Source organism: Moschus berezovskii, chromosome 4, assembly GCF_049115385.1.
Source record: "Moschus berezovskii isolate FMDL1 chromosome 4, NW_MosBer_1.0, whole genome shotgun sequence".
In the NCBI taxonomy this organism is placed as follows: domain Eukaryota; kingdom Metazoa; phylum Chordata; class Mammalia; order Artiodactyla; family Moschidae; genus Moschus; species Moschus berezovskii.
This window is the reverse complement of record NC_142463.1, coordinates 117,771,280-117,788,355: the sequence shown is the minus strand read 5'-3', so window position 1 is coordinate 117,788,355 and position 17,076 is coordinate 117,771,280. Positions and strand designations below refer to the sequence as shown.

Genomic DNA, 17,076 nt, shown 5'->3' with positions numbered 1-17,076 from the left:
AGCATGTCCAGCTGCCACTGTGGGGTGAGCTGTGATTCTGTCTGCAGCAATCCGAGAGACTACCTATTAATATTAAGGGCTAATCTGACAGGAGCTATAGCTCCGAATCAAGAGTAGTCTCTCTCTACTCATTTTTGTTATTAAGGTTGGTCACACAATAACCCTCACACACTAGCGTGAAACACAGACCCTATGCCAACTTCCCCATATCCATGCAAATCCAGGACGCTCAGGCACCACGAGGTCTCCTCCTACACAAATCCTTCCCCCTTACATGATCTGAAACCCACCAACACAAAACTGGTTTGTTCTGAGTAAGACAGCTCCTCTAACAACATGCAAATACCTCCTGGGAAGCTAAAGTAATATCTGTCAATCATTCAAGCATTAAATCATGAAGACAGTTAAACTGGTTTGTTTACTTCTGCTCCTACAGGAGGACTACCAGTTATCAACCTTCCCAGCTTGAGATGCAAACTATTCAAAGAGGTTTACAGTGCTTGTTGGCATCAGGGTCTTACCTTGGAATTCATAAACCTCAGGGCTATGGGGTCCATAAATTGTCAAACAACAAATCAAAATTTTTCAAGTATGAAGAGGAATTAATTTTTCAAGGCAGAGAATCCAGTCCTCACCATATTCTGAAAGGTATTTGTGTCCCATAAAAGGTCAAGACCATTCAATGGAAAACCAGGCAAGTGGCTACTTGGCAGCAAGGAGAGGAGGCAAGCAGAGAAGGGCTTATGTCGTTTGCACATACTATCCTATCTGAGACTCTCTAATGCTCTGCACAAAGTCTAAACTGATTCTCTTTATGTATTCAAAGAGAAAAACAGGAAGCACACAGTAACGGCATTTGAAACCAGGCAGTCATTTAGTAACAGAACTGGGACCAGGCCTGGTTTCCCTGTTCCCCAGTTTCTTCCTCCACAGGGAAATTCCCTCCCTGGTAGACAGTGTTTAATTATGTGAAGCTTTCTAAACATGGCCTGATTGAATTTTCCATGATTATTAGTGTAAAAGGTACCCTCTAAAGCCTGGCACGGAGAGACTGACCCGGAGGCTTTAACTTTGATCGTGCCAGTGGCTGTCTTCAGCCTTCCGCCGTGCGCACCTACTCACTCTCCGGCTGGCCTTGCGCCTCACTGAGGCTGTGCTGCTGCCGTTAAGAAGGGCGGTCCAGTGGCTAAGACATCACCTTCCAAGGCAGGGGTGTGGGTTCCATCCCTGGTCAGGGAGTTAAGATCTCACATGCCTCGCAGTCAAAATACCAAAACATAAAACAGAGACATTATTGTATCAAATTCAACAAAGACTTTTAAAATGGTCCACATCAAAAAAAAAAAAAAAAGAAGGTAGAGAAGAAGGCCACCAAGATCATCAGGCTTAGCAGCCATTTTGAAATGGATGTTTCAGTGCAGCCAGCAAGTGACTCCAGCCTGCCCCAGCTTGGACACGCAGTGCTTATTGATCACCTACTGTGTGCTAAGGACCTTCCAGGCACTAGGACACAGGAGCACACAAAACAGATGTGGTTCCTGCTTCTGTGGCGCTCAGGCTTAAGTGTCACCATGACAAAATTTCCACCCTTTCGCCATGATTTGAATGTAATAATCAAGTGGGATCCACCAGAGGCAGAAAGCAAAGGTAAAACTACCGAAGACTCAAGCTGAAGTCACTAGGAACTTTCTTCTCCCACGCTCCTTAAGCAAGATGATTCTCTTAATTACTCTCAATATTCAGGCTGTCACTAGTCTGAATGATCCAAGGTTACAAGAGTTCACGACCTACCCCTCTCTATGCTATCTACTGCTACCATCACTTTTAAATGGACATTCTTCCCATTAGCCTCAGATTACTGGGTTGTCTTTCCCTTGTTCACTTCCCTGATACGATCTCTTCACATCTGGGGTGCGCTGAATTCCACCTCACACTGGTTGCCCTAAAACATCACGTTGACTTTGGAACTCTAAATGAAAGCCCTCATGGGAAGAAGGTAAGTACAGATGTGGAAGCAAGTTCCTGACACATCACTGAGAAAAATGGGCTCCTGGTAGAACAGAGAAATACACAGAATATCAAATTTTGAAGAAAATACCTGAGTGTCTATATTTGCATATAGAGTGGTACCAGAAGGAACAAATGTTGAAGGAAGGGCATTTGACTTTTCCTTGATAAAACTGTCATGATTTTATTTTTAGCAACAAACATGTATCATTTGGTCACTGTAAAGCTCATACGTCAGGCATATTCCCCTGAGCCTTAAAGCTGTCATAGAGAAGAGGAGCCACTGTGAGGACCTTGAGGAGACAGGCTACGCCTTATCTATTTTGGCCTTCCTGGGGCTGTCTACACAGTGCATATGACTCTGACTCTGGAGGCAAAGAAAGGAAAGAGGAGGAGGAAGGAGAGAAGGAAGGTCTTGGATGTGTGTGGTAACCTGAGAATGGGACACAGAGCCAGAGAATGACTTACATGTCAGCAGTCCCTTGCTGGAGGCTCACGGTCTATCCGAGGAGTTTACTGAGCCTTCCTAAGCACAAGGGAGTTTATCAGCCTATGATGATTAAACCGCAGAACTTGCTTTTAAGGAAAGATAAAGAATGGCACAGGACAAAAAATGCATATAACTATGTAGGGTTGAAAGCAAACAAAAATGAAGGCAAGAAAAAAATGAAACAAGAGGAGACGCAGAGGAAGAGAAAGCGGTGCCGCGTGAGAACCAGAGACGGTGCCGGCCCGTCTGCAGAGCGGAGAGCGCCAGCAGCAGGCCCGGGGGGAGTGGCTTCTGCGAAGTGGTGGAAATCAAAGTCAGACTGCAAGGAGCCGCACGATGGCAGGCAGTGGGGAAAACATGCTCAGAGTTTAGGGAGGAAGGCGAGAGTTGACAGAAGTCGCGCCCTTGAAGGGGGTTAGCAGGGATGAGGCGGCTACTTCAGGGCAGCTGAAAGCAGACACACTGCCCGGGAGGGCCGGCGAGCCAGCCCCTGGAAAGAGACGGGTGGCGGGGCCAAGGGGAGGAGCGCTCACGGTGCTGCAGAAACGCGTGGAGACGGGCCCAAGACGCAGGCAGGCAAGGACGCAAAGCCGGTCGAAGAGACGGAGGCCACCCGAGGAACCTCAGGGAAGACGGGCGCCACCCACGGAGAGCGAGGGCTCGCCAGCGGAACGGACGGGGAGGGAAGGCCTCAGCGAGCGGAACGTCCACCAGGGACTCAAAATGGAGTGCAGAGCAGCCCTGCGGAACCAAATGAAGCCAGACGGAATGAATGATTTCCCTTCCCCTTCTTAGTTCATAAGCGTCCCCATGCATGAAATCGGATGAGTAATTCCTACTCATGCATATGTATAAAAAGACACTGTCTGGGAAAGGTTCTGGAGCTGGAGGGAATGAAAACATCAACTCTACATGAAACATCACTCATGACAGAATGATGGACACTCAGACCCTTCAGACGGGCTGGCCCAGAAATGATACAAAAGAAGTTAGGTAGAGATCGATAGGCTGGGCTGCTTCTAGATTCCTGGTTATCAGTTTTCCCAGGTTAGCAGACACCCCTCAAGAAACTCACACAATGGGAGGCTGAAGGAGAGAACGGGAAGATGCACACAGTCACCCTTGTAAATCACAAAGGAGAAGGACACAAGAGACAGGTATGTAACAAAAGCAAAGAACCAGCTTCAGGTCTGCTCATTGCTCCCTCTTCCTTCAGGACCCTTCATATGTCAGCACCCCTCCATAATCCAGCGACAATGCAGCGAAGGGAACACAGGCCAGGGTATGAGTTCAGGACTTGGGTGTGTGAAGGTCTGAAAGAAAGGAGCTCATAAAGCAGAACTGTCTGTATCTGGGAGGGCTCCATCTGATCTTGGAGGGTCAACATGGATTTTGGAGAGCCATCTGTAAGAATTCTGAGAGAACTTTTCAGCTCCACAGAACAACAAAGTAATCAGTCTATCTTCTCTCCTAATTATATATCTATATATCTTAAACTAGGATAGTAACCAATTCCTTTTCAAAATAACGCTTAAAAAACTCTCTATCTTAAATCCCTACAGGATCCTTTCCTTCTCCCTTTATAAAGGTGTTACTATCTCCTCCTTTAAAAATGTAGTTATTTGTTTGATTTCACAGCTAAGCACCAATTCATCTTACCATGGTTCTCCTTTCTTTCACTGGCAGATTCTGCCCCAGCCTCTCTAATGAAAATGCTCCTGTAGAACTCACTACAAACTTCATCTCAAATACCAGTCTGTCTTCTGCCTTTACTCTCCTTTCAGAATGGATACCCTTTTCACTCATCTTCCAGACTTCTGAAATGTTGCCCAGGATTTTTTCTACTTTACTGTTGTAATATACTTACTCTAATAAGGAAGTATTAAAGAAGCACTTCTCTAAGCTTCAGCACTTGACTGAAGCCAATAATTCACTATCTTCTGCCTTCCATTTTTGCTGTCAGCCTAATTATGCTCCTTTGTAGGCAGTATTTTTTTCTCCCCCAGATTGTTTTAAGATAGTTATCTTCCACATTCTGTAGTTTCATTACTATGAGACAATAGAGTTTAAGAATCAGTTCCTTATTAAAAAAAATTTTTTTTTCTTTACCTTGCTTATAATTTGATATGCTTCCTGAATCTGGAGATATTCATCATTCCTTAATCATGTCTGGCTTGATCATTTAAACTCTTGATTGTTCACTAAGTTAAACAAGCTACATGGGGTGCTTGATTTCCCAAGAAATCCCCAAGTATCAGAGAACAGGTTTATCAATCCCTAAGAGAGAATACCTTTCATTCACCTTAAAATCTAGTTTTTTGGCATCCTCCGAAATGCCCTGAATTGTGATAATGAGTGTGAAATGATAACAACAAAACTAAGAAGGCAAGTAAATGAATGTGCTTGATTTCAGAAGTGCACAATGCTGAGTGGAGCAGCAAATCACGACGGACAGACACTCAGGCGACGGGCAGCTCTCCGGCCAGTTACTGAATATGTGATCACGGAAATTCTAATGTCTCTGAAGCTCAGTACCTTCATCTTAAGAATGGGAATGACTGACACTCATAGCTGTTAAGACTGAGGAAAACATACATCAAAGCTCATCTGACTGTAGATGTAAAGGCAGGAACTACGTTTTGTTCACTGTTTGTACCAGTTATCAATTTCTTGCCCTTTTGACACACGCTCTGTGATAATGGGCAGAATTCCTTTATGTATTCACTCCTTTACACTGAACAGGCTGTCTGAATTTCTCTGTATAATGGAAGGACACTGCAGGAGGAATGGGCTTCTTCTCGTGCTGGTGGTCTGTCCCAGCCACAAGCCCAGAATATAGCTCTTCAGTGAGCTCAGGTTCCCAGTGTGGCTGGGTGAGTCCCACCTACCATGAAGGTCCTGAACACGCCAAGCCCCCCATCCACAGTGACACCCCTACTCCCTCTGTGCGCCCACCTACCAGCTGCACTTCTCGTGCACCTGGCCCCTGAGGATTGCTTCGTATTTTCCCAGCAACTGGGGACAAGCTCTGGCGGAGGCAACCCCGTGAGCCTCTCTGCCATTCCAACGCTATGTCACATCCTCCACCATGAAGTGTGAGCCGCAGTCTGGGAGAGGGGTCTCCTCCCCAAATTGGTCCTCCTTTTTGTACTCTCCTTCAGCCCTGGAGGACTCTTAGGATTGCTCTTTACGTCTTGAAGGTCCTGTTTTGTTATGGCTTAGTAATTCTTCATAGTCCTTCTCCTATTTAAAACACTGTGTGAGGCCTGTCCCCCAGTTAGACCCACACCGACAGACCGCTGCCTCCCTCAGTGCCTTGTACAAGGACCAGCACACACACCAGCTCTCCACGCGTTCTTTCCTCCCTCCCCAGTCAGCCTTGAATAATTCATCTGACTTGCTCAAAACCAAAGCACAGCTCCATGTGGAGAGTCAAAACTAGAATGCACTTTCTCTAACTTCTAATCGTCTCACCAACTGCTTGGATGTTAATTAATGCCATTTCTGGGGAATGACTAGAAACTCTTTAGGGGTGGGGGATATACCTGGCTTGATCCTTTATACTCAGAACTGGAGAATTACTTCCAGTCTGGCTCCTGAAAACTTCAGGTTTATTAATTTACTTCCTCTGGTTAAAAAAAAATTTTTTTTTTGTTTGACAATCTGATCCCTAATATGATGAACATAAATGTCCTAGAGACTTTAAAAATCAAATATGTATATTCTGTCAGTGCCCAATAAATCTAAAAAGGCAGAAGACATCAAGGCAGGGAAAACTGAGATTCAAAAGCGCAGTGACTTCCATAACAGTATAGCCACTCCAGTGCTATTTTTAAGCTTTTTTTTTTTTAAATGAGCATGCTCTTTAAATCAGAAAAGGTAACATAAGCATATTAACTAAAGAAGTGACAATAGAGGAAAAATAAAAACATGAAATCTTCATTTTCCAGGCTTCCCCATTTTATTCAACAGTCTTATCAGTGACTTGGATGAAAATATTAAAATTTCACTCAACCAAAAATGAAGAGGGACAGTTAACCTGTTACTAGAACCTGCTGTGATGGTTTATATTGGGTCAATTCAGCTAAGCTACAACTATGTATCTCAGCATTCCCTTCCCTGTAGAACCACAGTTGAGGACTGCTCACAACAGAAATTTGTGGGGGTTTAGGAGGCATCACCGACTCGATGGACATGAATTTGAGTGAACTCCGGGAATTGGTGATGGACAGGGAGGCCTGACGTGCTGTGATTCATGGGGCCACAAAGAGTTGGACACGACTGAGTGACTGAACTGAACTGAACTGAGGAGGCTGAGATGAAGTGGCAATCAATAATGCTCTGAAGGGCATTACTCATTAAAGGCAGGAAAGGATGAACATGGAGGTACTGCTGCTGCTAAGTCGCTTCAGTCGTGTCTGACTCTGTGCGACCCCATAGATGGCAGCTCACCAGGCTCCGCCATCCCTGGGATTCTCCAGGCAAGAACACTGGAGTGGGCTGCCATTTCCTTCTCCAATGCATGAAAGTGAAAAGTGAAAGTGAAATCGCTCAGTCGTGTCTGACTCTTAGCCACCCCATAGACGGCAGCCCACCAGGCTTCTCCGTCTATGGGATTTTCCAGGCAAGAGTACTAGTGAGCTGTAATTTTCCCTCACGCTTCTGTGCCCCGTATCTGGCTCTCCTTCATAACTATCAGCCCTGCAGAACCACAGTGAACCAAGGACTGCCATCAGAAGCTGCAACCGCAAACTCAAAGGCAGCAGCCATCAAGGGTCAACAGCCTCCCACAGACATCCGTGCCTGTCCCCTTCACAATTCCACTCTAGCACATGAAAGCACCTAGCGTCCTACATGCTCTGACTTCTAACCCCCACCAGGACTGGCTCATGACTCCTCCTTGGTCTTTTTTGGACCTTTTACTTCCTGGCTCCTGCCATTACTGTGTAGGTCTAAAATGTCAGTCGCTCAGTTGTGTCTAACTCTTTGAGCCCGCAAGGCTCCTCTGTCCATGGATTCTCCAGGCAAGAACACTGGAGTAGGATGCCATTTCCTTCTCCAGGGGAACTTCCTGACCCTAAATCCTATAACAAATCCCTCATGCCATAACAGTCATAGTTATCTGCTTCCAGGATTCACAAGTATCCAAAAGTTCTGAATAATAGGTTCAAATGAAATGCATCTAATTTAACAATAGTGTATGTAAAGTTATGTACTTAGGCTAAAAAATAAAGCAGAAAACCACAGAAATAAAGAATGGGTAAAAAAAATCTTGATTGAAAGCAATTACTGTGAATATCCTGAGGATTCTGAACAATTAAATCCACCACAATGTACGACTTAACACAGTTTGTTTAACACATGAATAAAATATGTTATGACCTAATTCTTAAAAAACAAATGCAAAACTCTATATCATAAGGCTAAAGCTGTGTCTCTAAATTTACACTGAGACAGCATCTGGAGCATTATATTAAATTCTAACATATTTTATGAAGAAATATGATGTTTTGAAATTAGGAAGTCTAGAAAAAATATAATGAAGAATGGCTTCAGAAACTTCAGGGAAATAAGATCAATATATGTGTGGCTCCAGAGAAGAGAGCTAGGATAAATGGACAAAAATGACATAAACAGAGACATTTGCCTTCATTGAATGAAGAATGTCATAACAGCAAATACTTCTGAGAAATAGAGGCATCCTGTAACAGAGGGGAAATGAAGCAGAGGTTCACCACAGTACTTTACCCTCTTGAAGCTCATGACTGTAAAAGTTGCATGGGGTTCAAGGAGAGGCAGCAGGGAGTTTGTACATAATGGGTGCAAGGTTTAGAGTTATGAAAACATCTTGGAAGCAGAGAGCGATGTGGATTGCACAACACAGTCACTGTAATGAAGGCCACTCGTCTGCATACTTAAAAGCGGACAGAATGGCAAACTTCATGTTTATATATACACACACACATATATATTTCATCACAATCTTAAAAACGATTCTATTATTCTATGTGAGAGATGCAAAGATTTAAACTGAAACTCTGACTTAATAAAAAACAAAAACTTCATTGCTTCATTATTACTTTTCATTACCGCAAAGTCATTTCTTTTAACTAGGAAGAGTACGTTTTTACGATAAAGGAGTTTTCCTAATGTGAATGCTGCAGTAATCAAAGGCATAGCAATTCTGTATTCTTCAACAGTGCTACTGAATCCAACTAGAGTGATTCCTTAAGGGCAGGAAAATAATTATACCCAAGAAAAAGCTCATTTGTAAATGTTACTATATATTATCACGATAATAAATGTTCTTACTGATGACAAAAGGGGACACACACAGTTTAGGAAAAAGTCCTCTTTCATCTCCCCACAGAACAGATACACACACACAGGTACAGAGACTAAATCACAAGTTAATATACGAGGGAAAAAACACAGGAGGAGGGAAAATAACTAGGAAACCGGAATAGCATTAAGAAAACTTCATTCTTTTGTTCATAAACACAGGCTGCTGAACTTTGATACATCAGGAAGATATCCACAAGACATCTACAACCAGAAAGTCTGCTGTATGGAGGGTTTTGTTTTTTTTTAAGTTGGGGGTTGGCCAAAGAAAAATTCACTTTAGGATTTCTTTGATGTCTTCTCAATTCAGTCACTCAGTCGTGTCCGACTCTTAGCGACCCCATGAACCACAGCACGCCAGGCCTCCCTGTCCATCACTAACTCCCGGAGTTCACTCAAACTCATGTCCACAGAGTCGGTGATGCCATCCAGCCACCTCATTCTCTGTCGTCCCCGCCTCCTCCTACCCTCAATTGCTCCCAGCATCAGAGTCTTTTCCAGTGAGTCAACTCGTTGTATGAGGTGGCCAAAGTATTGGAGTTTCAGCTTTAGCATAAGTCCCTCCAATGAACACCCAGGACTGATCTCCTTTAGAATGGACTGGTTGGATCTCCTTGCAGTCCAAGGGACTCTCAAGAGTCTTCTCCAGCACCACAGTTCAAAAGCATCAATTCTTCGGCAATCAGCTTTCTTCACAGTCCAATTCTCACATCCATACGTGACCACTGGAAAAACCATAGCCTTGAGTAGACGGACCTTGGTTGGGAAAGTAATGTCTCTGCTTTTTAATATACTATCTAGGTTGGTCATAACTTTCCTTCCAAGGAGTAAGCGTCTTTTAATTTCATGGCTGCAATCAGCATCCGCAATGATTTTGGAGCCCCCAAAAATAAAGTCTGACACGGTTTCCACTGTTTCCCCATCTATTTCCCATGAAGTGATGGGACCAGATGCCATGATCTTTGTTTTCTGAATGTTGAGCTTCAAGCCAACCTTTTCACTCTCCTCTTTCACTTTCATCAAAAGGCCTTTGAGTTCCTCTTCACTTTCTGCCATAAGGGTGGTGTCATCTGCATATCTGAGGTTATTGATATTTCTCCCAGCAATCTTGATTCCAGCTTGTGCTTCTTCCAGCCCAGTGTTCCTCATGATGTACTCTGCATATAAGTTAAATAAGCAAGGTGACAATATACAGCCTTGACGTACTCCTTTTCCTATTTGGAATTTGATGTCTTCTACTCCCCAGCAAAACCCATTTTTCTTCTTACACACTGAATGGGAAAAGATCTGCCATACTCACACTAATCGGGAAGACATCTTTGAGAAAGAACCAAGCTGGAAGACTGAGACTGCCTGAGTCCAATGACTGTTGAGCCACAGCAACCGAGACACTGTGGCACTGCTCTCAAGACAGACAGTTAGGCAAAGGGAGCAGATTAAAGAGTTCTGAAACAAACCACACAGGTATGGGTAACTGATTTTCAACAAAGGTACTTCAGTGGAAAAAGAACAAGCTTTTCAACAAATGAGCCTAGAACAACTGGACATTCATTTGCAGAGCAAAAACAAACCAAAACCGCCCCCAAATTACTTTCGATATATTCCTCACATCACATAAAAACTGATTCACAATAGATCATATATCTAAACATAAAGTCTAAAATTATAACGCTTCCAGAAAAGGACACAGAAGAAAATCTTTGTGACCATGAGATAGCAAAGATTTTTTAGATGTGACACCAAAAGCGCAAATGATACAATATGAACTTCTTCAAAGACACTACTGACAGAACGACAACCCAGACTTGAGCAGAATATTTGCAAATCATATATCTGATAAGGGACATGTATCCAAAATTTATCAGGAACCCTCAAAATTCAATAAAGAGAAAGCAAAACACCTAAATGGAAAGTGGGCTAAAAGACTGGAACAGATGCTTCACAAAAGATAACAAATGGCGCACGTGAGGAAAAGACGCTCAGCACCGTTACTCACTAGCTAAATGCCAATTAAAACCACAGTGAGGTACGGCATTACGCCAAAGTGCAGGGCTTACAAGACTGATGACACTCGCTGCTGGCAGAGGCGTGAAGGAACTAGTGGTACAATCGCTTTAGAAAAAAGTTTGGTGGTTTCACAAAAACTTCCACAGGGACTTCTCTGGCTGTGCAGTGGTTAAGACTCTACACTTCCACTGTGGAGGGCGCAGGCTCTACTTCTGGTAGGGAACTAAGATCCTGGAGAAGGAAATGGCGACCCACTCCAGGATTCTTGCCTGGAAAATCCCATGGACAGAGGAGCCTAGTGGGCTGCCATCTATGGGGTCGCACAGGGTCAGACACGACTGAAGCGACTTAGCAGCAGCAACTAAGATCCTGCATGTCCCCGCAACACAGCCAGTAAATAAATAAAAATAAAGAATGGTGCAGCCAAAAAATAAAGAGACACACCTTAAAAGTCACTCTGAGATTCACCAACCAAAGAGATAACCACTTAAAATTCACTTTAAAAAGAAGCTCAGCGTGCACCTAACAAATAATCATTCTACTCCTGGGTATGCACCCAAGAAAGATAAATACTTATATCTACAGAAACACTGTATATCAACAGTTGTAGAAGTTTTCACAGTAACAGTCAAAAACCGGAAATCACCAAAATGCCCATTAAATTATGTGAATGGCTAAGTAAATTGTGCTATACAACGGGAAGCACTCAGTGTGCTCAGTTGTATCCGACTCTTTGTGGCCTCATGGACGGCAGCCGCCCAGGCTCCTCCGTCTGTGGAATTTTTCAAGCAAAGATACTGGAGTGGGTTACCATTTCCTACTCTGGGAGATCTTCCCGACCCAGGAATCAAACCTGCATCTCTTGCGTCCCCAGGGTTGGCAGGTGCATTCTTTACCACTCGTGCCACCTGGGAAGCCCATACAATGGGAAACAACTTCGTAATAAAAAGGGATAAGCTACTGCCACATGCCGTGGCAAAGAATTCATCTTAAAATAACTATGCTAAACGAAAGAAGCCCGACCAAGAAACAGTAGGGGTATCCTGTACGACTGTGTACCGTATACTTCTCATTCTATTTATACAAAACTCAAGAAAACACAACCTTATCTCCAATAACAGAAGCGAGAGGAGAAGCCGTCTGGGGACGTCTGGGGAAGGAGGAAGGGCGGTGGGGCAGGGAGGGATGAGAGGGAAAGAATACTACATGGCACAAGGAGACTTTGGGGGGAGACGTGTGCTTAGTATCTTGACTGAGGTGACAGTTCTAGAAGCCAAATGTAATATGTCAGAATTTACCCAATTATTCATGCTAAACATGCTCAATGTCTGTATGTCAATTATACCTCAATAAAGCTGCTATAAGAATAAATAAAAGCAACAGCTTATTTGGGATATGAAACTTTGGGGAAAATTCTTTCAAACCAGGAAAAGGCAAGATTCAAGTTCATGACCAGCACCCACACAGAGGTCACTTTTATATGTATATAATGCCACTGTAAAAAGTAAAACCCAAGAAACTCTTCCTTTCACAAGGTGCAAATGACAAGGTTTGTCCATTCACACCCTTCAAGCGCCATTCTGACTCAACTTGTTTCTGAAGCCTTTCCTTATCACTTAAGGAGAAAGTGATCGTTCCCTCCCGTGAATCACCATAACACTCAAGTTAGTTTTGGGATTATTAATTCAACACATTTATCCATCTATCTCACAGAGAACAGACACAGAGCCATCCAAATGCCTCACAGAGAACAGACACAGGCTTGGAGCTAGAAATACAAACGTGAGCTGAACACAGCTCTTCACTGGTAAGAGCCTCACAGTCTAGTGGTAAAAGGTACATTTTTAAGTGGCAGTAACACATAACAATTATTTCAACAAACACAAGTACAAAAGAAACACAAAGAAGGAAATTCACTTTGTCAGACACACTGGTTTCCCTCCGTCACTAAAACTTCCTAACGACAAGGGACTTATTTTAGTCATCTACTAAATTACCTAGCACAGTACCCAGGAAAAGTGTTTTCAATGTGTATATTTGTTTGAATGAATGGAAACTCCATTTCTATTATCTACTCTTTAATCTAGATGGCAAGGCCACCATAAATGCTGACTTCTCAGCTGAGTTCCAACCTTAATTCACTGTGTCAACCAAGGCAAGTAATTTGAAAGGAGATAAAATCAGAAGTTAAATCTAGAACCCCCAAATCCCAAAGCAATAGCTAATATCCTTTCCCCAGTGGAAGAAAACAGGAAGGAGGAAGAGGGGGCTAGGGCTTGGTCAGCAGAGACCCAGACAGAACAATGACACGCAAGAATCAAGAGCCTGTGTGGGTCCCAGGAGGGCCGCAGCTCTGTGGCACTCCATCAGGCACTCCTCTGCCCAGGGTACACATGGACAGCGGTCATCTAATCTCTGCAGGGATACCGGTCTCACTGTGAAAGCAATCTCTATGGATTCTGTTTGTGACTTTCTGCTGCCCCAAATGAACCCAACCCCCTTATCCATGCTCAGTTTCTGAAGGGGCAGAAAGGCAGAACAGATTAACTGTAGGAAATTATAAGCAGAGGGTAATGGAAAAACCCACTTCTCTCATTTTGATCAACATACGTACAATCATGAAATTTCAGTTAAAATAGAGCTGATAGAAAATGAAAAGGTCTCAAGTTACAACTAAAAGAGTTGGATTAAACATCAAGCAGAAACCCTTCATAGTTCCCCTAGCACAATTATGAGAAGAATTTTCCTCTCTAAAAGATATGGCAGATTTGCTTCTTGTACTTACATCTACAGAAAAACAGGTCTCAGGAGGGGGAAGGAGAAATTTATTTTTATTTGTCTCCACGCCGACAGATGGCTCCGAGAGATCACCGGTGGACCCTGGAGACTGGACTCTTACCTGTAGATAGGGTCCTGCATCACCAGCATCTTGCTCTCATCCCACGTCCACTCCTTTTTCTGCAATAAAAGAAGCTGTAAATGAATAAGTTAGGCTTGTCCTCAGCTACAGAACCAGGGCACACTGAGCTACTAATGCTCATGCAAACACATGCATTTGCTTCTGGCCTTGTTCCCTCTGAGAGGCCTGGAGTGGATTGCTCCAAATGGACAAGTGGCAAATGTCAAGTATCTGGTCTGATGTGTCTCCCTCAAGCACTTTAGGAGAGTGTCTCTTAAGGGTGCAGAGAGTAGGCAGGAGCCAAAGGGTCTCAGGGGAACCACAGTCTAAATCATACTTTTGTGGAGACGTAACCAGGAAAAATGATCATACATCACTCCCGTGGAGCAGGAGAAGCAGGGAGAACAAAAGAGGAGCTGCCACAGAGACTGAACGATGCTATCAGATTCATGTGCAAAGTGGACCCCAGCCTCCCTCCCGAGAGGAGCAGAGGAAAAGGCTGCACGCAAGCCTGGCAAGCTAACTAGTACATTTAGTCACTCAAAATATGATATTCACCTGGCTGTGAACCTAACCTGCTGTGAACACAAAGGAGATGGGCCGCTAAGCAGCTGGGGAAGCGGACAGGAACGGGGACAGAGCATGCTGCGGGGAGAGGATTCTCGGGCAACACTGGAAGCCCAGAGGCTTGATGAAATCAGTGGCACCCCGCCACGTCGGGGACGCAGCCACCTCAAGCCCTCAGGCGCACCTGCAGTGCAGGGGCAGAGAGCTCGGCTCCACCTTCACCGCCTTTGTCGGGGGCAGTGCGCTCAGGACTCCTGCAAGAACACTCCTAGCTGTCCACGGAAGGGGAGCGGGGCTCATTACCAGCTCGCAGGGTTGAGTCCCACACTCTTCCCAGTGGGGAGTCCGTACACCCTTGTTACTCGTGGTAAGGGAAGCGTCTAGGCTGCCCATTCAGTCTTTGCTGGCCTGGGGTTGGGGGAGCTTCTCTGTGTTTTCTGGCTGGAAGTTTTCTGCCTTGCTATGCCTCCCCTTTCCTCCTCCTTGGGTTGGAGAGAAAGCAGGCTTTGTTGGGGTTCTGTGTCTGTTCCCAGCGTCATATCTGGGTGTCAGGCTTCTTTGACTCTGAGTCTGGGATATACGAGATGAAAACTAACCTCAGGGAACTCACAACTGTTTCCTTCCTTGTGTCCCCAGCCAGGCTGCCTTTTCTCCACCTTTCAGAATCATACATTTGTTTTACAGATAATGGTCAGGGTTTTCAGCTGTACTTTAGCAGGAAGAATAGAGAAAAATGCACCCATCTGAAAAGTGGAAGTCTGGTTTGTATGTTGTTACAAAACTCCAGATGCCAGGGCTCCAACTCTTCGGAGTCACTCCTACGGCAATGGGTGAAAGCTTATGTGAGGCCAGTAAACTTTACCTTTAACAAACATCTCAGGTGATTGTGATGTGACCTTAGGGTTGACAGCCATTCTTCTACACCAATGAAAAGGTATAAAGTGAAATCCCTAATAGGAGAATCTCAGCATACTTCCTCTGGAGTCTTGGGCTTGGCACAGGAGGGTCTCTTGACATTCTAAAGACAGCCAGCTGATGGGGATCCCATTACACTGTCCCTGGCCAGGACCCGTTTCTGGTGTTACTCAATAAACAGCCACTGTGAACTGAATACTGGGAGGGCTAACAAGTGAGGCTGCTCTGCTCCTGAGGGAATCCAGCTTCAGTGTGCTCACTAACAGGAAAGTCTGCCCATTAGAGTCCTTGCTACTCTGTTGTAATTTTTCAAAGTTAATAGAAGAGTGAATAACTCGATGCACCAAAAAGCCCATAAAGGTCTGAGAAGCTGCCACACCCCTGCCCCTCTCAGAGGAAAGTAACATCAAAGAGGGTTCTTTCTGAGTGTGGGTGACTTGGCTTACGCTGTATGCAACTGATGAACCGGCCTTGTTAACCAGCCATGACTGATGGGGCTCAGAATCAGCAGCTGCCTGCACACGAGCAAGGCCAAGTGTCACAGAGGGGCTGGCCAGGCCTGCCCAGTCCTTGAGCTCCAAGACGAGAAGACTCGTGTGTGCATGCTAAGTCTCTTCAGTTGTTTCCGACTCTTTTCTATGCTATGGACTGAAGCCCGCCAGGCTCCTCTGCATGGGGATTCTGCAGGCAAGAATACTGGAGTGAGTGGCCATGCCCTCCTCCAGGGGAATCTTACCGACCCAGAGATCAAACCTGCGTCTCCTGCATTGGTTTCTTTACCACTAACGCCACCTGGGAAGCCGGAGAAGACCCAGTTCCACCCAGTCAAGTCCTCTCCTTGGAGACTATCAGGCCCTAGACGGAGCCCCCAGTAATGGCAGGTGGGTTCTGTGACTAGGTGTGTATCTTTCCTCTCAGGACTGCACCCCTGAGGAAGAGGAGGCATCGTGTGCCAGCCCACATTTCCTCCTAGCCTGCTATAAGCCTCTGATGAAGGTGATCTGGGCAAGACTCTTCATTGCAAGTCTAAGGAATGAACCTAATGCTTTCATCAAAAGGAAAGAATAATGAGGCAAATAACACAGAACAAATATTTTTCTTTCTCTGGAAGATCTGAAGAGAAGGACTCCCAGGACTCCCGACTCCCAGGGAACCTTATGTTATTTTATTGAGGAGTATCAGAAGGGGCCACAGCAGGCAGAAAATACTTTCCTTTTTAAAGTGATATGAGTATCAGTATAGAGAATCCTGGCCAAAAAATAAACAAACATCTTTTCATTTACTAATTTTCTTTTTCTGAAAATTCCATTAAAATCCACTTAAGTAAAAATCGTAAAATCCCATTATATTTCCTTTTAAAGGTCTTGTAATAATCCTTGCATTACTTGTAGTAATCCTTGAGAAGGGGACCACAGAGGATGAGATGGTTGGATGGTATCACTCACTCAGTGAACACGAGTTTGAGCAAGTTCCGGGAGATGGTGAAGGACAGGGAAGCCTGGCGTGCTGCAGTTTCATGAGGTCTCAAAGAGTCAGACACGACTGAGAGACTTAACAACAACTACAGTAATGCTTGCATGAATCCATTCAATCTATGAAGGGATAAAGAAATTATCAAACTAACTCAAAGGGTTTGGAGGGTAGACAGGACTCAACAATGTTTCAGTTATTCAAGGAACCTGAGGCAAATATGGCTGGAGCATTTTACCCCAGTCTCCTCCATGTCTGGATGATGTTCCAACACCTTGAGAACTAAAGGCTCTCTACTCCTCCCCTCACATCGTATATCCTTCCCATTCCATCATCTTTCCAGTAAGACCCAGAGCGGTGCAGTTTCTTGAGCAAGCTG

The 17,076-nt window shown here is 44.5% G+C and overlaps 1 protein-coding gene across 4 annotated transcripts in view; it reads right to left on the bottom strand.

Annotated features, from left to right (window-relative positions):
- Nucleotides 1-17,076, bottom strand: part of C4H1orf226 (chromosome 4 C1orf226 homolog) — a 370,540-nt gene that overhangs the window by 88,795 nt on the left and 264,669 nt on the right. For 2 of the 4 annotated variants that reach the window (XM_055403082.2, XM_055403084.2), the window contains one exon: nucleotides 13,746-13,819. In XM_055403082.2, coding sequence (XP_055259057.2) covers nucleotides 13,746-13,819 — 74 coding nt within the window. The remainder of the gene's footprint in view (nucleotides 1-13,745; nucleotides 13,820-17,076) is intronic. The other 2 variants (XM_055403083.2, XM_088835978.1) reach the window with 1 other exon arrangement.